Source organism: Balaenoptera acutorostrata, chromosome 8, assembly GCF_949987535.1.
Source record: "Balaenoptera acutorostrata chromosome 8, mBalAcu1.1, whole genome shotgun sequence".
Lineage (NCBI taxonomy): Eukaryota > Metazoa > Chordata > Mammalia > Artiodactyla > Balaenopteridae > Balaenoptera > Balaenoptera acutorostrata.
Window position 1 is genome coordinate 83470051 of NC_080071.1, and position 23141 is coordinate 83493191.

General features: G+C 35.6%; 1 protein-coding gene across 9 annotated transcripts in view; it reads left to right on the plus strand.

The window, feature by feature from the left end:
- MFF (mitochondrial fission factor) overlaps window positions 1-23141 on the plus strand; it is a 41621-nt gene that overhangs the window by 17512 nt on the left and 968 nt on the right. For 2 of the 9 annotated variants that reach the window (XM_057550933.1, XM_007166720.2), the window contains 7 exons: window positions 357-445; window positions 3165-3239; window positions 8140-8298; window positions 11947-11979; window positions 13503-13562; window positions 16493-16577; window positions 17426-17619. In XM_057550933.1, coding sequence (XP_057406916.1) covers window positions 357-445; window positions 3165-3239; window positions 8140-8298; window positions 11947-11979; window positions 13503-13562; window positions 16493-16577; window positions 17426-17557 — 633 coding nt within the window. In that variant the 3' untranslated portion in view covers window positions 17558-17619. Of the gene's footprint in view, window positions 1-356; window positions 446-3164; window positions 3240-8139; window positions 8299-11946; window positions 11980-13502; window positions 13563-16492; window positions 16578-17425; window positions 17620-23141 lie in introns of those variants that run through there. The other 7 variants (XM_007166722.2, XM_057550934.1, XM_057550935.1 and 4 more) reach the window with 7 other exon arrangements.

The window sequence follows — 23141 nt, forward strand, 5'->3', positions numbered from 1 at the left end:
GTGCCTTTAAAAACTATTGTAAATTGTTCTTAAATAATGTAAGTATATTGTATAAATTATGATAAATAAAAACATTAATAATTGTACCAAGTAAGATTGATACTTAAAAAGAAACTAGAAGTAACTATTTTTGTAAAGAAGATAAGCATTCCTAAGTTTATCTGCATTATAATAAGTAGGGTGTTCTTTTTTTTTTTTAACATGTCTACGTATAATACACATACCTGGTAGCAGTTCTTGGTTATGTTCTTTGTAAGTTTTGTGGCTAGCCTTTGATAAAGGTCCTTTTGATGCTAAGCAGTTACTAGGCTATTAAGAATATTCTCTATTCCTTTCCCTTTCTTTGTGCCTAACAGATCCGTGCAGTTGGCAGGCTAAAAAGAGAGCGCTCTATGAGTGAAAATGCTGTTCGCCAAAATGGACAGCTGGTCAGGACTGACTCCATGTGAGTAGAACCACTAAGCATTGTATCTCCTTCATTAAGTTTTCTCCATATACTGTCTGTCCCATCCTTTTCTAAATAACTTACTTCCTTTTTTAAACTCTCAAATATTAAAAAAGAGGAGGAAGTGTATGTTTTATGCCTAAGAACCTGGAGAAAAAAATAATTCTAATAGTGTTTGAAATCTACTATACATTTACATCAACTTTATATTTTTGCAATACTCTTTATAGCCTTAAAGTCTGACCATTTTGTTAGTTGTGAGAATTTTTCAATACTGTTATCCTCTTCTTTGTGTATGATAGCCTTCTATAAATATGATTTGCTTATTTTGGGAATCTCCTATAAAATATACTTAAGAAAAATTGATAAAAGTAAGTGCTCAGTTCTATGTAGCCTTCAAAAATGCTTATCTAGCATGTAGGTTCGGGGGGGAATATAAAATAAAAGGAAAACACTTTATTAAGGAAGCATCTTTATTTTCAAGTTACTCAGTTTGCCATAAGATTGTCACAGGATTAGCCCTTTCCAGCTCTGCTTCTCATGAGCCATGGTAAACAATGTAGTGTAAGCAAGTTGAATTTTTTTACTTTCCAGGATTAATTTTTAGCTCTCTGCCTACTGAGTCATTGAATTCTTGGATCCCTTTCATTTTCCAAAAATTTAAATACGTTAACAGACTATTTGTGTAAACCTTTCTTGCTCATTTGGTTATGTTATACCCTGATCTTAAAGCTACCCCACTATAAGATATTTTAAATTGGGCAAGTGCTTTTTTGTTGTTTTGTTAAAATTAATGGGTTTTTAAAAATAAAATATTTTAAGTCTCAAAGCCATTGATGATTTAGATTGTTAATATAAATTAATGTTTCTTCCTCATTAAATTTTCAGTCAGTTTTCATAAGCTCATTCACCATGAACCATATTTGATATCAACAATCATATTAGCTTCTCAAACTGACTTTTTTTTTGGCCACACGGCACATGGGATTTTGGTTCCCTGAGCAGGGATCGAACCCGCACTCCCTACTATGGAAGTGTGGAGTCTTAACCACTGGACCACCAGGAAAGTCCATATTAGTTTCTCTGGGAACGGCCAAAGAATCAGATGATATGTCTCTCACAGAGCTTGCAAATCTAGCTAAAAGCAAAACATTTAAATTTACATACAAAATAACTAGAGCACAATGCAATTATACTATTTCTGTTAAACCATATCAAGTTCTATTTCAGACTTGGCTGAAGAGTATAAGGATGCAGAGGGATTTTGATGGGGGAAGGGTCTCTCTTTTTTTGTGTTAGGTGCAAAGGAGAACTAAAACGGTTCTCGTTTCTTGGGGAATCTTTAAATGTCTCCTAAAGTAGTTAGAGTTATTCTGAAGGGTTATATAGGAAGATAGTAAGTTTAAAAGAATATATGTCTCCTTCAGGGAAGGCCTATCTGAAAGGTTCAGCCATTATTACTATGAAATTTTTATGATAACTGTATGTTTCCCTGAAGGTACCTGGCTTACAGTGATGTCAGCCAGTCCATGGAATCCATTTTTCTAGAATATATTCGATTATGTTACACAAATGGTGAAAAGACTATATAATTTATGGTGAAGGTAGCTTCTCGATATTTAGTACCCTCTCAGAATGATTAAACATACACCTGAGGGCTTTTGCTATTTTCTATTTGTAATATTTTCTAAGGCACCAAAAGTTTCTAATAAACTTTCCTATTATATAAAGATATGACTTATTGTTTAGGTCCATAATTACTTTGAAACTTCCCATTAGTGAAATAAAAACAGGACTGTTTTACTATAGCATCATTTTTGGTTTTTTCCCCCACAAAGTATATATTATTGATAGCTGAGTTCAGTTGAAGAGAAAGGAAGCAGCTCTATTAAATATAAAAACCAGCCTAGTGAAGTATGATTTAGAGTAAATGATTAGTTCATAGATATTTTTGCAGTTACCTGTAATGTAAGTCCTCATAACAGAAAAGGTTAACAAAGTTAACTAATATTTGAATTCTTTGTTTCTTTAAGTTGCCTTAATGGCATTTTAAAATAAAACAGAATCTCATGTTTTAATTTTTGGTAGTGAAAATAACATGAATATTTAACTATACAATTTTTGCAATGAATTGCTTACATTACTCAACCATACTTTTTGTTTTGGTAGTTATTTATGTTACCGTTACATGGTAACATACTTAACCATCTTTTTGTTAATAATGTAACCTTGCCCTTTCTTCTCCTACCATTATTAATTTTATAATTTATAATTGTATTCATCTTTAAGAATCTACATTGAGTGAACTTCAGAATTTTTATATAATGAGCACATTATGTATTTAATGTTGGCAGTGTGGTAAGGAGGAAACTATTAATGTAACATGGCTGTAATTTACCTCTACCAAAGTAATTATTAGACTCTTCCTGTCTTTACCTACTTTAGTCTTTTCTTTGTAATGTGAGATTGTTTGTGTGTCATTGTGCATGAACCATTGCCTGCCTCCACTTTATTTATTCCTTGGCTTTAAGAATAGAAGTCTATATGGGTATAAGAGCAGAAACACTGGCCTTTGTTTTCTTATTTACTTTCAAGAGACAATAGGATTGATTATTGTCAGCTATTGACACAGAAACGATTGACCAGTAGAATCGTATTTAGCTTTCTGTTTGTGTTATAAAAGCTGAATATGTAAAAAGAAGCATAATTATTATTTAAGGTGGCACAGATCAGATTCTGCCCCAAGAAATAAAATTTCAAGGTTCCAGGCACCGATTTCTGCACCGGAGTACACGTAAGATTTTATCTGCTCTGCTTTTCACAAATAGGAGTTGTTTTAATTTTGCAGGCTTTTTGTTATACTAATATTTCACCAGGTAATTGGCATGTAATGCCCTAATTCTCTTACTGTTTGGCCTTTTAGTACCTCTGTTTCAGGATTTCTCAAGCTGTCATCATACACTTTGTTAAGAAAAAAAATAACTAGACCAAGGAAGTTATGTATGATTTTGGGTATAAGGGTGAAAGTAAAATGGAATAATTTACACCAAGCATCCTTTTACATTTCCTTCATTTTGCTTTGGTTGGCCAGTCCTCTATAGATTCAGTTGAACGAAGTTCAGTGATCCCAGTCTTTTTCAAAATTTTAGCATACTGTCTTTTCTTGTTCATTTTCACCCAGAAGGACAAAGAGTCTGAGTGTAGTTTGTCATTAAGTTTTTTTTTTAATTCCATAGATTAAAATTATGCTTTGGAAGAATATTTTGAGATCATTAAACCCACTCTTTCTGTACGTGTGCTAAAACGAGGTGTGGGAATGACTGGCCTCCTAAGGGGAGGGGGCACTTTGGCGTGCAGTGTAAGATTCAACAGCTAATGTAGTTCTTAAGTATCAGAAGCCACTCTGGCAACCAATGATTTTTCTCCTGTTCTCATTCTCTTGTTATGCTTCTAAGAATTAATCAGTTACCTTAGTGGCAACAAATTAAAGCTTTCTCTCTATTTAAAATTTCAAAGGAAATGGTACAGAATTTGTGTTTCCGTGAGAATTTTTTCTCCCCCTTTTTACTGTTTTACCTTTACTGTATTTTTGGAAGAGGCTGGACCCTCACCAGAGAGATTATCCTCACAGTTTGAGAAACACTGTTCCTATGACAGCCCACGCAGAAAGAGGTGTTTGACTTTGGACTTACCTTGTAATAATGACATAGTTATGCCAAGTAAATCTTTTAAATTTGAGTTCTGACATTGGCTAGTGTTGTTTACTCAGCACTTGTGTAGTAAGATTTCCTGTAAGCATGAGAGAGAGCTATTACTAATGAAATAGCATGGTAAATGTAAGTGCTTTCTTCAAAATTTCCTTATCTTTTATGAAAGAAAGAGATAAAACAGATTTTGCTGTTTTGTAACATTACTAGGATCAATTTATCATCAACATGCATTTTTATTAAATTACTAATATTATACCATCTGCTTAATTAATCTCAGTGCCTTCGCAATATGTTTACTTTTTAATTTTTCACAACAGTTCATGTGTCAAAACAAACAAAAAAATAACCCAGAAAGTCAGTCCACTTTGGTTGGGTGGATGAGTGGACAGAGATGAAACTCAGCTCTGAACTGTTTCCTGCCACAATTGATGCCAGTGCTGGACATCCCAGCTAGCGCCAGACCAGTTGCTAAAATGGGGCTTATTCTTCTTCGATCTTAAATTTTTTTTTTGAATTTTTGAATTTTATTTTATTTATTTTTTTATACTGCTGGTTCTTATTAGTCATCCATTTTGTACACATCAGTGTATACACATCAATCCCAATCTCCCATTTCATCACATCACCACCCCTCCCCCCACCACTTTCCCCCCTTGGTGTCCATAGGTTTGTTCTCTACGTCTGTGTCTCAATTTCTGCTCTGCAAACCGGTTCATCTGTACCATTTTTCTAGGTTCCACATGTATGCATTAATATACTATATTTGTTTTTCTCTTTCTGACTTACTTCACTCTGTATGACAGTCTCTAGATCCAACCACATCTCTACAAATGACCCAATTTTTTTCCTTTTTATGGCTGAGTTTAAATTTTTTTATTTGTAAAGAGACTTGCAAGACTGCTTAAAGCTTGAAGAAGAAAGAATTGCCAGACTGTTTCTTCTAATTAAGGTGAACTATGGTCATCTTATGATTTAATCATTCAGTTCATCTGTAGATAGAAATAAATATTAACAATCAAGGGCATTTAATCTATACGTACACTGCCCAAAGTGTTGTATAAAATACTTCCTACTCTGTTTTTGCTGTTTATGAAAGATTGCCATATAAATTAATGAAAAAAAAAGTCAGATTTCTTACTAATCTTTGAAACTAATTTCTTTTCAGAAACAACCTGAAGTCCAAATATGTTTTTTTTGTTTTGTTTTTGTTTTTTTTTTTTTTATAGCTACTTTATTTATTTATTTATTTATTTTTGGCTGTGTTGGGTCTTCGGTTCGTGCGAGGGCTTTCTCCGGCTACGGCAAGTGGGGGCCACTCTTCATCGCGGTGCGGGGACCGCTCTTCATCGCGGTGCGCGGGCCTTTCACTATCGCGGCCCCTCCCGTTGCGGGGCACAGGCTCCAGACGCGCAGGCTCAGTAGTTGTGGCTCACGGGCCCAGCTGCTCCGTGGCATGTGGGATCTTCCCAGACCAGGGCTCGAACCCGTGTCCCCTGCATTAGCAGGCAGATTCTCAACCACTGCGCCACCAGGGAAGCCCCAAATATGTTTTTGATATTAGTCTTTGATGAAATATCTTTACTAGTATTGATGAAGACTTAATTATCTTTCTTCATAAACATGTGTTCTTATTAAGTTACAATTACGGACCATGTAGGATTTTTTTCCATTTAATACCATATTCCAGTTTTATGTGATCATAGAATCTTAGAATTGAAAGTGATCTTACAGACTGTTTTTAAAACTCAGTCTTCTGTGCATTCCATGTTAAGAATTCCTTGCAATTAATCTGAAAATAATTTATGCTAGATGACCTGATTTCCTGTGTAGGGACAGGAAAAACTTGTACTTTTAGAACTTAAATAAACAATTCCTACTGCTTATTTCTGACAAAATGAGTTCTATCAAAGGAAGCCTTCTTTCCTTTTAAATTTTAATGGGCAAAAATGCATCAAACTTTTTTCATGGATTTGGATTCAGTTTGTCGGTGTTTTTGCTCTAAGATTATAATTCTAAATATTGATCATTATAGACTTTAATATGTATGTAGCTAATTTATTTACTAGTACAAAGTGATATGTGAAGTGTTCAATTTAGCCCCAAAATACAAACGCTTTAATTATATCAATAGATACTGTACTGATTAGTCTTTTAAAACTTGCTTAAGTATAAATTTATCCAGGTATGTTGGCACTGCTATCAAGAAGAGTGTAAGATGGATTGATTGCCTGTTTATGTTGACGCAGACTGGCCACTTTATTCCTGCCTCTGGTGACACTTTTCTAACATGAATTCAGTCTGGTTTCTCACAAAGAGCAAGAACTTCAGGTTTTCTCCATGCTGCCTAAAGAGAATTATGAGTGCAAGGCTAGTACCTAGACTTTGAGTCCCAGATATACTGATTCTTTTACTCTTCTTGGATACCCAGTGTGGGTTTTGCCAAGTACTATGGGTCAGTTGATAAACTATATATATATATATAGTTGTTGATATGTTATATATATTACAGAAGATTCCTAGTTTGTGGACAGACGTTTAAGGTAACCATCCATGAACCTGCGTCTGAAAAATTGCATTTATCTTGACACGATTAGGTCTAATTCCTATGGTGAATCAGCCCTGACAGATTAATTTCTCAGTATGCCAAGATTTGGCTTAAATCTTTCTCTTTTAAGTAGTCTTTGGAAAACATGGTTTTCATGTTTATTGTACTTCTCACTTTGGATCATCAAGACATTGAAAGTTATTCACAAAATTGTGGAGAAGATTTTGTTTTTAATTTTCTGGGACTCGGAATATTATTAGATGACAGTTACCCTTTCAAACATTATTCCACTTATTTTGTGGTTCCCAAACAAATACGTGTTAAGTTAGAAAAGATTTACACAAATCAAAATAAAATCTTTTATCTTTTCAGTTGTTCACTGTCTGCTCCACTTTCACACTTTCGTACAGAATACACAAGGATGAAGTTTAGTCTAAGGCGTTCTTGCCCTGACGCTGAGAAAAAATATTGAGCCCACTTCCCGTAGTCCTCTTATTGTAACAAAACCTCTTCCAACAAACCAGATGCCAAGTCCATATATCAGTTAAATACCTCATATGGCTGAGCATGCTCTAACATTAGACAGGCCTCTGAAAAGAAAGAGTTCAGGTTAGAATTGTAAAATTCCTTCATTCAAATGCTCTCAGCTTTTAGGAGGTACTGTCAGTGGAGCCAGAGAAATTGTGAATCGCAACTCACGTGTGAGAGAATGATCAAGATTACTGTCACTGAGCAACCCAGAAATAGTTGTTTGACATCCATCCTTACCTTTTCATTGTATTCACAGAATTGGGAGTAGTTTTATGTTTTAGTCACTTAGCTAGGGAACATATGCTTTAATGTAATTAAGTAATCAGAATGCTTTTGTTAGCTTTCTGAAACTTTAATTCATCTTTAAATTTACTCGTCATAAACTCAGATTGCTTCATTGTCTTTGTGAAGTATTTGAAATGGCATTTTCATGGAATCACTTTGGATTCATGCGTGTAAACCTTGACGCCTATATATATACCAGAGTTCTCTATCTTGCTATTCTGCCCATCCATGAGTTGCAGTGCAGTGTTGTTTGTTAGAGGCTTGGTTTACTGAATTGGAATATACACACAAAGCAAAGAATGCGCTTCTCCGAAGCTGGGGGTTGAATATACTCCTTGCGTAGTTCTCTTCCCCTTCAAGTTGTTCTTCATATTCAGTTTGTTTAATTTGATGTTTAAAGCTACAGTTAACGATGCTGCATGGTAGCTGGTTTTTTAAAACAATTTAATATGTTTATTAACTTCTTTGGCTTGACTCTTTTGGGGGAAAATGAAGGGTGGGAAAAATGGGCAAGAAAACGGTAATTCTTAAAATATGAATTTTGGGGGAAACTGCTGAGCTGAAGTTTTATAAAAATCTGACTTGAGTGTTTTTCTCTTCATTTGCTGTGCTTGTGTAAACAGTGTGACACCATCGCCACAACAGGTTCGGGTTTGTCCTCCCCGTATGTTACCTGAAGATGGAGCTAATCTTTCCTCTGCTCGTGGCATTTTGTCGCTTATCCAGTCTTCCACTCGTAGGGCTTACCAGCAGATCTTGGATGTGCTGGATGAAAATCGCAGGTGATTGGCCATCAGTGACTCTTGCCAACTTTACTGCATATTTTTTGGCTCCTCCTTAGTGGACTGTGGTGTCTTCCTTTTATGTTTGCACCTTCGTCTCTTTCTCAGATGCAGTGGTTTAAAACAGCTTGCTTTGCTTTCTTTTAATTTGAAATTATTGTCCAAAATTCACATTTCACAAGATTCTGTTAGCTTCTCTTCAGTCAGGGAGGGAATTCAGTTAATTACTAATTATACACGGAAAGTATATGATTTTTTTCCCAAGACTTTGTTGACCTGTTTTAAGTACTTGATTCCATTTTGGGATATGCTGAGGGATACTTTTGGATTGAGTGTGGGATGTTGGACTGAACTGTACTCATTTTCTTCAGTAAGTCTTTTGATTTAATCATTTATGTTACTAATGTGGTTGGATTGGGAAGCAAATCTGAGAAGATGATATCAGTGTAGCTGCCAGGACGTTTTTTTTCTTTCTTCTTAACTAGGGATTTCCAGACCTGTACTGAAAATCCCAGGTGCTGTTGTCTTTTTAATGCTGATTTTTTTCAGTATGGATAGTGTATCTAACTTTCAGACATCTCCAAGTAAAATCAGTAGTAGTATACTTAGACTTGTGCATTCAAATAAATTTTTTGCCATTATTTCAAATACTTTTTTCTCCTTGCTTCATTACTAGATGGTGTTTTAAAAAGATGGAATTTGGGAGCTTTTTTGGCATAGTATGAGGAAGGTACAGTCAGTTTCACTTCAACTCTAAACATTTTATGTAGTAACTCTGTGAGTCAGTGTTTGAATTTTCATGATCATTTTTTTAGATTGTTAATTTTGCATTTTGAAAAATTCCCAATAAATTTAGCTGGCCCTTCCAGTAAACCTGTTTTCTTACTTTAAGAAGTGATATGTCTTATGACTTAATGTGAACAAACTTTGTTATTAAGTGCTTTTGATCCTCACATAAGCCCCAGGTGTTTCACCTCCTGCTGCTCGACTAGTGTTTCTGACCCTTTCCAGGGCTCCCATACGTGTGGGCCCAAGGACTTAAAGCTGTACCAGAAAGAGCATAGGAGAGAAAACTCATGGCAGGGGGAAAATTATATATACATCTATGTATATATGTATTCATGTATAGGTGTGTATGCATGTGTGGGTGTGTGTGTATATATATCCCTCCCCAAAGGTTTAGAGTCCCTCTTATCTCTTTGAAGCTTCAAGGACTATCTTAGAATATTTGGAGCCTGTAAGAAGCATCGTGGTTCAGAAGAAAAAACATGGATCGAGGGAGGGGGTCAGATTTAATCTTGATCCACCCCACTGAACAGCTAGCTACATGATGGCCTTGGGCAAATTGCTTAGCTTCTCTGGGCCTCATTTTCTTCATCTATTTTTAAAAAAGAAGGGTAATACTAATATTAACCTAGTTTTCTGGATTCTTATGAGGAATCTTCCCCCTTCCCCTGCCTTTATTTAAGATATAGGGTTAATGGACTCAAATTCTTTATTTAGTGTCATGGGAGATCCTTAAAAAGATATTGAATATAAAGTACCTGGCACCTGACTAATATTTCCAAAGCCGTGTTTTCTCCTCCCTCCTTAACATAGATTTATTCTTCACCAGGTATCCTCTATAACTTTTTAATTATAATAGGTCCTTAGAAGAGACTGGATTATTAGGTCAAATTATATCATATCAAATGCTATTATAGTGAAAATATCTGAATGAGAAAGGTGTTTATAAATCCTATATAGATTAAATAATAGCTAGATGACAAAGCCCCGGTACGTTAAAATTATTTGTCCCATCCCCCTACATATACACAGTTCAATGCAGTATATGGAAAAATAGTTGGATTTTTTTACTCCTTAATGGAAAAATTTTGCCTCAAGCTCACAAGTACAAAATCAGAAATCTTACTAATTACAAAATTTACTTTGTATTCTTTTATTTATAAAAAACTATTTTGAGCTTTAAGTGATTTTTAAAAATTGTAATAAATTGATAACTAAAATTCCCTTTTCTGGGAAGGATCTTTTCTTATTCACTTAAATGAGATTTTTAAAATTCATAAAGTAGTTGTATTAATAATTCTTTGCTCCTGGATACACACCTTGGAGCCTGGAGGATTAGATTCTCATTAGTGTTATTGGATGCTTTCAATTTTGAAAGGTTTTTTTTTTTTTCCCCATTGCATTGAAATTTCTTATGATCAAATGTTCAGCAAGATTTAATCAGAGTTGTAAGTGCCAAATCAATTTTTATTTCTACTACGAGAACTGTCTAGCATGACTTACCAGATACAAGAAATAGGAATGTGAAATTTGGATAATGTTCTATTTGCATGACTATAAAATAATACTGCTTATAAAGTTTTAAGTGCTTTTATGTTCCTTGCTCTGTACATCATTTTTTTTCCCTTCTGCTTTTGATTCCTGGCTGTTATGCTAATGCAATATCTTATCTTTGGTCTTAAGCCATCACATTAGGTATAGTTAAATTAAGTTAGAACTATTTGGCAGAAAGAAAGAAAAAACCTGTCTGCCTGTTTTATTATCATAAAATAATGCATTTTCACAGTTGTTTGGCATAAGAACTATTTTTAGTTTATACTTTGAGGGACACTGTTGAAAGGTTTATGTATTTTTGTTTTCTCATCTTGAGAACTCATATGATCTAAAACCAAGTTCATCTGAAAACAAAGTTAAATCCTAGGTATACATTAGAAAAGTTTATTTACATAAGTCAGTGCTGTGCATTTGGAAAACTGAGGTGTCAGAAATTTACCAAAACACCTGGGACAAGCACCAGGTATGTTCTTTGGATTTAAAATGCTGTTTAGTCCTTGCTAGTTATGAAATGCTCATGTCTTCTGACACCTGCTAGAGCTCCATATCTCACTCGGCAATGCAAAATATTAACGTTTTTAAAAAGAAACTTAGTCCCTATGAAAGAACATTATTTAAGTATTGACAGATTAGTCATGTTCAGCATGCTTAAGTTTTACTTTTAGAAGGATCTTGAGGGACTTCCCTGGCGGTCCAGTGGTTAAGACTCCACGCTTCCACTGCAGGGGGCGAGGGTTCGATCCCTGGTCAGGGAACTAAGATCCCGCATGCTGCGTGGCATGACCCAAAAAAAGGGGCGGGAGGTTGATTATTTCTTTAACAGATTATACTAGCTTTGAATGAAAAGAATAAGAAACCAGTATGTAAATAATTTATATTTTTTGCAAGTATCCATATAAATATATTACTTGGAAGACCTAGAAATGCAAAGTTGCAGTTGAAACAGTGTTTGTTATTTATAATTTTTAAATTTAAATTTTTAATTTTTAAAATGTTCATATAATTCCTGATACATCCAAACTGTTTACTTACTGTAGAAGTTTCCATTTTTTTTTTAGCAAAGAAACATATTCTGCTAAGTCAGACCATTTATTTGCTCAAAAATGTCAGTATACAAGTTAATGCGGGAACTTGTAGAGCCTTGAATCTCATTCCCTTTTGCCACTTTAATTACAAAACATATTTTCAAACTTAAAAAGATTTTTTAATGTATTAAGTCATATTTACAGTAGAAAGTGGTACTTGAAGTTTCTAACTTTGTCAGATATCTCTCTAATTTACTTTTATATTATATGTGTCAATTGCCAGTGTGAGAAGACACAATGAAATACGTTGTGAAAGGTAACTGTATTATTTTCTGGCTCTGCATTATAAAAGGGAAATCTCTGTGGTGGAATATGTTGAATATGGCAGATCCTTTTGAGCAATGTATGATTTTTTTAAAAAAAGCTTTATGTAACACAAAGCGGTGGCTTCATTTTTAACCTTTCTTATGTTAATGTAATGTAGGATTGTAGTTAAATAAGTTTTCCTAATGTCACAGAATAAATTAATTAGTAGGATAGGATGAGTTAAAAACCTGTCTCAAGCATATGTAATTTTTCACTGTTCTTTAGCCAACAAAATAGAAGTCTAACATCTGACCCAAAAGTCTCTTATCCTGTAGGCTCTGGAAAATTTCTTTAAGCACCAGTAGTGCCTTTAGGAAACATACAAGCTAAACATTAAAATTTTCTTGTATAAATTGACCTGACATAAAATAGTGATTTGTATTATAACCAAAATTCTACAGCTGTGCCAACTTACAGAAAAAAAATAGTGCATTTGGTACTAAATGTTTACTGTAAGAATTGTCTTGATACTTAAATTCAGGCAAAACCTGATCAGTCTGTAGAGAAGGAGACATTCAAAACAGAATGTAATAATTCTTCAAATCCTTATATGGGTTCTCTACCCCAGTCTCCTTTCTCTGGTTATAAATATTGCTGATTACTTTTTGGGAAATTGACCAGTGACCACATAGAGCTTTTGTTTTCTGATTTAAAAAATAAAATAAAATTTATTGGAAAGGTTACTGCTTACCTAGGTAGAGAACTAATTGTCCTCTAGAATCAAAGTATGTACTCGGTGAAAATCCAGTGCACCTTAGTCTTCATTTCCAGCAGTCCTGTATGTCGCTCCTGGTTGTCTCTCAAGGTCAGACTCACATATTTGATTGCACTTCCTGGAATGTGCTGCAGTATGCCCCTCAAAGCATGTCCCTGATCTCCTTAGCTCCAGAACTGAGGCTTGCAGTTTTGCTGTTGAGAGCTGAGGGTTTGAATGAGACACAGCTATATTAAGGTATCAGGCACTAAGCAAAATTAATGAGATGGGAGGCAAGGAATTGTGAGAAATGGGAGTTTCTGGAAATTTTTCGTTTTTGAGATAGAGCTTTGATATCAGATGAGCAACCATGATGATGCAGGCGCTACTAACCAGTTCTTGACACGCTTCTAAAGTTGCTGGTGAGTTTTTTCCAACTAGAAGAGAGAAATTATACATTTTGAACAGAGTTGTCTTCTGTCTTGAATTTCATAAATCAAAATATAAGCACCAAAAAAATTATATGCTGGTACTATTTTGTTATGAAAATGTAGGTTCCCTTTGTTTTTTACCACATTGTAAAATATTAAACTTAGGAAAATCATAAAATGGAGGACAGTGAGACAAAGATATTTGAAGTGTTTGAAATATATTGTATTGAAACATACAAACGTATTTGACATTTATTTGTCTTATTTTTGTCTTATTTTTGCTTTTATCTTGTTACTGTCTGGTTCCTGATTCTGTCTTGTTCCTTCTCCCGCAAAAACCTGCCTTAGACCTGTGTTGCGTGGTGGGTCTGCTGCCGCCACCTCTAACCCTCATCATGAGAACGCCAGGTAAACTTTGAGACTTTGTAATTACCAGGGTAAAGAGTTGACCGAACGTGTAGTTTGCAGCACGTAATGCATGTAGTGGCCACGCCTTTATATTATAGCTTGAATCTCTACAGCTTTTCTCTATGAGTACATCCTGTTTTTCTCTGAGAACAGTGAATCTAATCATTCATGACATTTGGCCAAAAGAGTACAAAGAAAAATAGTTACGATACATTATCATGGGAACATCAGAGACAGGGTATTTAAACATGGTTTTAATAGCTTATAGGCGATTATGCTAAAACACAGAAAAAAATAATCTTAAACCTTGTTTTATGTGCATCATTTTAATTGTTGCCTGAGGGTCTGTCCAGCATTTTCTTTTTAGTTGTTAATTGTCTGTAATGTCACTTTCAGTGTGTAGATAAATGTGTCTGTAAAGCATCGTCTTAAATTGGGGGAAATCAGCATTGGTAACCTGAGAAGTTAAATGCTTAGAAAGAGAATTTAGTTTTAAGAATTTTTGTCATCCATTGATTAAGCTTTTGTCTCTTATTTTTGTCCCTTTCACACTTTCAGATATGCTTAGCCTGAGTAGTTATTTCTTCCTGTCATGCACAAGGCCAGATAGAATGGCACATACGAATACTTTAAGGTTCTCAGGTGCCAAAATCTCATTTCCCAACTTCTAGGGTAAAAAAAAAAAAAATTGGTTGGTATTTACAGATACCATTTCTGTAATTTTTTCAGAGCCAATTTTATTTATTTTAAGCAGAAATGGATTATCTGTAGCAGTAGATTTAACACTGGCAGCATTATTTCTATGATGAGAGGAAGCAAGCTGACACGTTCATTTTTAGGCAAGAAAAGAGGGAAATAATTGGTTTCTCATTAATACTGAATTCAGGTTAGAAAATTGAAGTGTGTGTCCTTAGGGGTCCCTTTCCACTCTGCTGACTTGTTTCTTTTAACAATATTAACTCAGTCCATTTTAAGTTTTTCCTTGTGTATTTCTCGTAAGTTTGTGATCCTTTTATTTTTTTGTGAAAGTATTTTCAGGAAGTGATCTGACTTAAATTTCTTACAGAGTTTTTAGCTCTGATCAATACAGGTTTTAGTTTTAAGTCGAATTACACAGGTAAAGTCTTTTGTCATATCCTTAGATTTCTTAGCAAATGAAGATTTCCTTTACAGATATTTAAAACCTTAGTTAGTTCAGGATCTAAATTGTGGGAGTCCCTTTCAGTTATACTTCATTCTCTCTCTTCAGTCTGGGTCCCTTTACCTTTGAAGCAATTGCTTCTACTGTTTGGTTTTTTTTTCCCCAATTGTTTATCTCATGTATGACCTCACAGAAATAGAAAAGTTTTATTTTGAGGATAAAGTGTAGAGAAGAGGACTCTTCAACCCTTATTTTTTCCACTAATTGTTTAAGAATTCTGCTTAATGTTCAAAGGAACAATTAACTCAGATGTTTGTAAAGCCATAGTTCTTAGCACCTACTAACTTAGTAGCTAACTTCTCTATCTGATGCCGTTACTCTCGGTATTCCAGAATATTTGCTCTGTTCCCATGAAGGAAGGGGCAGATTAGGAGAAAGCCAGTTAATTTAGCCATAAAAAGAACATTTAGAGATTGTTCTAGATTATCTAAAGTCAGTACACACCATCTATCATTGAAACTGCAACCTATGTAATTAAAATCAGCGTTCAGAATGATGACACTGCAGGATTATACAATTAAAAATTGTTTTACATTCTTTATTAAAGTATTTTTGAATTATTTCCAGTGGCATTTGTAACAAAAGGATTTTTCTGAATAGACTTGTCTTTAACGTGTCTGGATGAAAAATATAATTCTCTTCATACACCTTTGTGTGGTAATATGTTTTTTGTAATAGGGACTTGCTTGAAATATTAACAATATCAATATTACGCTCTATGTGCCAACTCTGTAGATTACATAGGAGTAACTTTTAAATTCAGTTGATTTATAATCCACTCATTTGGAAAAGTTAATGTGCCGTTTTACTGAAATAACCATACAGGATTAAAATAGTAAGGATATAAATATACAAGGTGAATTATATGGTATGTAAATTGTATCTTAATTAAAATATACTTTAAAAGTGGAAATCTGGGCAAAGAGGAATAATAGCATTTGTGTGCATTTGTATCTCAGAAGTTTATTGTCATTCATTTAAAAATCAGTGCGCCTTTAGAAGTAACTGCATTTGAACAAGAAGTACTTTTTAATGTTTCTCTAGGGTTTGTCTTAGTTGCTTTCCAGTATTATTTTATACACCGCTTCTGAATTATAGTATTTAAATTCTGGATCTGAATGTAGTGACAAGGTGTATTCAGGTGATTTTATAATTGCTTCCGTGGAGACACAGTAGAGATTAAGTAATTGGAACTAAGAAGTGAGGAGTAGAAATGGCAGGAGAAGAGGCACTGAGAAGACGAGGAGAAATAAAAAATGACCAGTCTTCCTTTTTTAGCTGGAGTTTGTTTACTTTGTGTTCGCTGCCATGAGTCTCAGCAGGGACTCCTGAGGGACCACATATAGACATCAGATGGCGGGAGACTTGTATTTCGTTACATGCTAGCATAGCAGCTCTCATATCTTTTCAGCCAGCTGTCCTTTTTAACACTGCCAGTCCCTCTGAGTTGAAAAGTCTCTCCTTATTTATATCTTTAGTCAGGGTTTCTTCTCTTTCTCAAACTTCCAGGACACTTTCCTAGTATTGTAGGTAGTTGTTACCCTAAGCTCTTTCCTTTTCTTTATTAGTACCCGTTCAGATTGGTAAATATTTTACTAATTTGTACTGTTAAATATCAGTCTTTTCAACAATTCTCTGAGCATTACACAATACATTACATGATTTGATTTGCCAGGTACTTATAGTTCTATTCTAATATTAAATTATATTTTTATTTCTTATCTGCTAGGTATGGCATTTCAAATATAGATACAACGATTGAAGGAACCTCAGATGACATGACTGTTGTAGATGCAGCTTCATTAAGACGACAGGTATTTAATATACCAAAAATCATATAATCCTAAATTATAGTCATATAATATTTAAAGTGGTAGTTCCTAACATTTTATCATTTTCTGTCCAGTGGAACCCATGGATTAAAATATTTTATCTATCAAACTATTTATTAAACCATAATTGACTTTCCCATTTTGATTAAAGACATATTAAACCACTATTTACATGTTTTGATCAGCATAAAGCAGTATTACCAAAATGGATTGATGTAATTCTAGCCAATAACAAAGAATCCTAACATTTTAAGCAAACCAGTGCATCCATAAATTGCTCTGAAGCTGAGATGACCCTTCACAGTTGGAGCAAGGGGCCTGGGCCTTTAACCCCATCACAGACCAGTCGGTGGATGCATGCTGCCTTCATAAGGGAGCATGAACTTGGGCAAGGCAGTTGTTCAGCCCCGGGCTATTCACAGTAAGGACCAACAGCCGAGGACAGTGCCGTCAACCAGTGACACTCCTACAAACAGGTAGAGAATTAGCCTTTTAGTCCTGAAGGGCATGGGTGGCAGGTCACAGGGCCCACTACAGTAGGTTAATTATTGGGATCCTTTTAGTAACTCAGAGAAGGCATAGAACAGTTAAAGCAGGTTAAAGATGAAAAACTGAAGCTGAGTGACAGAAGCTCATAAGAGAAGAGAATTTAAGTGAATTTAAGCTGTCGTGCATAACATTTTTTCTATATATAGCGTTCTTTATTTTGCTCCAAATGAAACTCTTCATGTTTGTAATAATTCTTTTTACAAATTAAACTACTTTATAAGAATCTGACTGCATCATGCATTAAAGCTTCTATTCATTTTTTGATGTTGTTTTTTACTTAGATAATCAAACTAAATAGACGTCTACAGCTTCTGGAAGAGGAGAACAAAGAACGTGCTAAAAGAGAAATGGTCATGTATTCAATTACTGTAGCCTTCTGGCTGCTTAACAGCTGGCTCTGGTTTCGCCGCTAGGGGTAACCTCAACTCAAAAATACTGTCTCAACAGCTGGAAATATAAAGAATTTGCAAACTTCTTTATTTCTGTCTTTGCATTGTATGCCGTTTTACAGTCCCCACCCTGAAAATGTATTTCTCCCAGAAAGGATGGGGGAAAGACTTCTATTTGCAGGAGTAAAGGTATATCCTGTCACTCGACTGTATTTAGTTTTAACCAGTTCTGCCCTAACACCTACTTAAAATTCTCCCTTTGCATGTTTTGTAAATAGGATCTAGTTTGTTTGTTGTTTTGTTTTGTTTTGTTTTGTTTTTGCCTCATCAGTCTGCACAGCTAATTCTATGAATGGGAGGGAAAAAAGTGTACAGAAAATGGATTTAGAGAAGTGTCTGTAAAGGAAAAATAATACTTTATATTGTCCTGTTTCTCAAACACTGTTAGATTAAACAGTTTAGTTAATAGACATTTTTGCATCCACATTTCAACATTAACACTACTGAAGTCATGGTCTGGTGTCAGATTTAATAAACTCAAGTCACCTCATGTTTCAGGATCACCTTCGATAAAATAATTCCTAACATTTTCAGCAGTTTAAGATGTGGGCAAAATGTGCATTTTTATTTTTATTTTAGTTTTGCAGATGATTTTCTATAAAGTACATTTTTACTAAGTCCATGTGTGAATGATTTAAAAAGCTATAGAATAAGGTACAAATGTAGTGTATTTAATAAACTGTCAACCAAAGCTATATTTGTGTATCAAAAGATTTTATTTCATCATATTGTGCTGTGAGCTATATTCCATATCATGTTTCTTTATATGCACCTAAGTTTTCCCGGCTCTGGAGCAAGTAAAGCAATTAATGACTTGGCAGGTAACAAGAACCCACTTGCTTCCTTTCAGATCTTCGTCCTGGTAGTGGTAGGCGCTGGTTTTGTTACAGCTGTTTTTCTAATTTGCAGTGTCTATAAAGTGGTTCAGATAAAAATACCTTCAGTTGTGTTGCTTTTTCCATTGTATTTAGCTGATATACTAAATCTGATGAGATTAAATGCATCAATGAAACCAAGTGCTGGGAGCCTTTAGTTCCCAAACTTTTTTTTCCCTTTTTTGTTTCAGAAGTGGATAGAATTTTACTTAGGTGCAGTATTCTCCATACACCTTCAGTATCTTTCTACCAAGGCAGTGAGTTTTGAGAAAGGCAATTAGGGGAAATTCCTTAGATGTAGGTATATTGAACTGTTCTATTCTTGCTTCTCTCCTGTCCTTCCAAAAAAAAAAAAAGTACTTGGAGGAAGGATTCTTTTTTTTAATTTCTAGGGTTTATCATGAGTTTGGTGACAATTTTTTTTACCCATGAAAGTCTTCTGACTTATAATATCCTAATGATGTCATTAATTATATTAATTCTATCTTTATATGTATATCTCAAGGTAATTTCTGTGAATAATTGAAACTACAAAAATGATTTAAAAAACAATGGATAAGGGCTTCCCTGGTGGCGCAGTGGTTGAGAATCTGCCTGCCAATGCAGGGGACACGGGTACAAGCCCTGGCCCGGGAAGGTCCCACATGCCGCGGAGCAACTAAGCCCGTGCGCCACAACTACTGAGCCTGCTCTCTAGAGCCCGTGAGCCACAACTACTGAGCCCACAAGCCACAACTACTGAAACTCGCCCGCCTAGAGCCTGTGCTCCACAACAAGAGAAGACACCTCAATGAGAAGCATGCGCACTGCAACGAGGAGAAGCCCCCGCTTGCCGCAACTAGAAGAAAGCCCGCGCACAGCAACAAAGACCCAATGCAGCCAAAAATAAATTAATTAAATTAAATTTAAAAAAAAAAACAGTGGATAAAGTTAACACCTCTTTTGTTGGGCAGGCATGAAAAGGATTGATTCCATAAAAGTCAAAAATGAACATGAGCAGGAATTCCAGGAGATAAGCACAAAAGCTATTTTTCTCCCTATTGACTTTTACCAAACACTGGAGTCCTAGAACTTTCTCTCTTAATGGCTGTACGGGGGTAGGAGATATAATTCCATGTCTTCTTAGGCAGGCACTAGCTGTAACAGGAGACTCCTGCATGAAGCTCGAACCCCAAAAAACTACACCCTCAGTGAAAGGGTAAATGAGAAATCAACTTACCATCCAAAAGGGGACAACAAAGAAACATGTCTTCACCTTGTCACAGATCTAAAAACAAAAGAGCTTGAGTCTCTCTAACTCCAAAACCAAGCCCAGCTATGCCAGCCTCCCTCCCCTAGAAGTCATTTTGCATCGTTGTAAGAAAGTGGTTTGGGAGTTGAGAGGAACAGATTCACTCCTGGTCAGGATGGTCAGGAAATACTTCTTAGATGTTTGAGCTGAACCTTGAAATAAATAAATATATGATTTCAACAAGCAGAGAATGAAGAAAAGATTCCAGATGCAGGGAACAGTGGAAGAAAAGGATACAGTCAGGGCCAGTAACAGAGTAATCAACCTACCATACAACTAAGTAGCAGGTACAAGTGCAGCAAGTACATTGTGCCACTGCTTTCGGAACTCTATTTAAAGGTTGGGTGTTTTTCACTTCTAGGAATACTTGTTGAAGCATTTGCTGGTTATTGACACTTTGAGGGATAATTTTATGAAAATATATTTGCAAGAGAGCTTTCCTTCTTTTCCTGCATGAATGTCTGTTACCCAGCTTCTTGATCATATTTGACACTGAAATTGAACTTTTTCTGGCCTCAAGTTTGGAAAAATGTAACTACCATAACTTGTTCTTTTCCTTACAATGTATTATCGTGTCAGTAAGTAGAGACTCGTGTGTGCACAACACTGACCTCAGTAGTAAGCGGTTATAGCAGATGCACCACAAGCCCTGCTCTTAAGGAATTGACAGAATAATGGAGGAGGAGGGAAATAAGGCTTATTAAAGAATTAGAGGATTATAAAAATAGTTTTATGAAGGAGAAGGAATTTGAGATATATGCCCAAGAGCAGGGAGAGAGCGTTTCAGATGGTGGATGCAGTAAAAAAATAAAAGTATAAAGATTCCAAAGTGAGATTGAACATGGGAACGGAAGTGAGAAATAAAAAACAATGAGCTTTGTAAATGACTAGGTGCATGTTGTATGTGTGTGTGGGGGTGGGGGGGGGGGTGTATAGACATGCATTTGTAAGTTTAGGTACCGGGGTAGAGATGGCATGTCCCCAGAAGCCACCTCACCACAAGTGGCCCATAGGCTTTAGGCATTTAATCCAAGGCTGCTGTTTCCACAAGGCCAAAATTGCAAAGAACTAACTTACCAGCTATTTCAGCTGATTGTGCTACTGCCAACCATCCTTTCTTTTGCCCTCTGAAATGAGAGGCTCACGTCTCTGTTCGTGACCCTGTAGAAAACTGGGGTCATCTCTCACCCATTTCCAGGCTAATGAAGATTATATGCACTGTCATTGACTTGTTCAGTCAAATACAGTGAACTGTCGTGTTTATTTTACTTGTGTTTTAATTTTTTGACTCTTGGCAGTTAGACATTCATTTAATAAGCGTTGAGTCTTGGCTACAACCTGAGTACTAAAGATAGGATTAATTCATTCAACAAAATATTCGTAGTGGCCCTACTTTGTATCAGGCACGGTGCTTGGTACTGACTATACCGGGAGTGAATAAAAGAAACATATCCCTGTACCCATGCAGCTTATGGTCTTATGGGGGAGAGTGAAATTTAAGAAACAAGTACACTTTAAAATGCTATTGCCATTGTGATAAGTACTGTAAATCAGCAGTCCCCAGCCTTTTTGCCACCAGGGACTGGGTTCGTGGAAGACGTTTTTTCCACGGGGTAGTGGGGGATGGTTCAGGCGGTAATGAGAGCGATGGGGGCGGCAGGTTCTGAAGCTCTGCTCGCTCACCCGCCGCTCACCACCTTCTGTGCGGCCCGCGTCCTAACAGGCCGTGGACCGCTGCTGGTCCACAGCCCTGGGGTTGGGGACCCCTGCTGTAAATGAAAGAACGCTAAAGGAGAGAGTAAAGGGAAGCCTGCCTTCCATTAGGCTGTTAGGGAAGGCCTCTCAGGAATAGTGATACTTGTGCTGAAGTCTGAAAGATGAAGAGGATTTAGCCGGAGATCAGACAGGTGGGAGTGGGAGGTGGGAGCTGGGCAGAGAAGAGGCCTTGCTGAGGACCTGAAGAAGGGAAGAGCTAATGAATAAATGGATGAGAAGGACATGGTCCCTGTTCCCTTAAATTGTCTTAAAGTGATGGATTTATAAACAAAAATATGTTACATTGTGACAGGTATGATAATCGTGGTTTGGGTAAGTGCTAACTTAGTTTGTTGAAAGCATGCACTCTGGGAAGGCTTTCTCAAGTAGTAGATTTTTAAGCTAGACCTTAAGGATAAATAGGTATTTATAGGAGCATAGGAAGAAGGTCTTTATACAGTAAATGGGTTCAGAAAAAAATGCCTATAAGTTCTTGATGTTACTGATTGGGGGGAGGGGGACAGCTATAATATATGTATTGTAAATTATTTCTAAAATCTTAAGCCCAGTGAATATAAATAATTGAAATAAAAAGCAGGAATGATCATATTCAGAAAATTGTAGATTTTGAGTTTTGTCTATTTTATAACATTTTAATATGGTAAATACACTGTTTTGTTATCCTGTCTTAAAGTTTGGCATCTATATAAGCCAGATTTCGAAAGACTGATTTTTTTTTCCCTAGGTATTTATTGTTTTTTAATTATTGTGAAAAATGCGAACATAGGAAAATTGAAGAGTGTAATGAATTGCCATATGCCTATCACCTAAATGTAAGGACATTTTTCAGTTGCTTCATTTTTTAGCTGAAATGTCTTAAAAACATGACATTTTCCCCCAAACACATAAATATGCATTTCTGAAAAATAAGGACATTTTCCTACATAACCATAAAACCATCATCAGGCATAAAAAAACTAACAGTAAGCCCTTAATATTACCTAAACCAGTCCTTGTACAGGTTCCCCCAGTTATCCCCAACGAGGCTCACATAATCCATTTGGTTGAATCATGTCTGTCTCTTTGCTCTCTTAATCTAGAATAGTTCCCTCCACCCATCCAACCTTTTATTTTTCTTATACATTTTCTTGTTGAAAACAAGGGACTATTGTCTGTTTACTGTCCCACCTTTTGAATTTGTCTGAATAATGTCCTCTTTTCCTGGATTTTCTGTAAGCTGAATTAGGTCTAAAAACTTGATTGTATTTAGATTACTGTTCACACTTGAATAACTCAGGAGTTAGGGGCTCCAACTTTCCATGCAGTCAGAAATCCACATGTAACTTTTGGTTGGCCCTCCATATCCTCGGTTTCTCTGTATCCAGGACTCTGCACCCACAGATTCAACCAACTGCAGATCGTGTAGTACTCTAGTATTTACTATTGGAAAAAATCTGCATTATAAGTGGACCTGCACAGTTCAAACCCGTGTTGTTCAAGGGCCAACTGTATATATTTAACCTTTTTTAAGTATAAAGAAATGCAATAAAAAGGTCCCATACTTTGGCTTCCAGTATAACTTTTGTTCCTGCTTACCCTCCTCCCTCCCTTCCTTTCTCCACATATG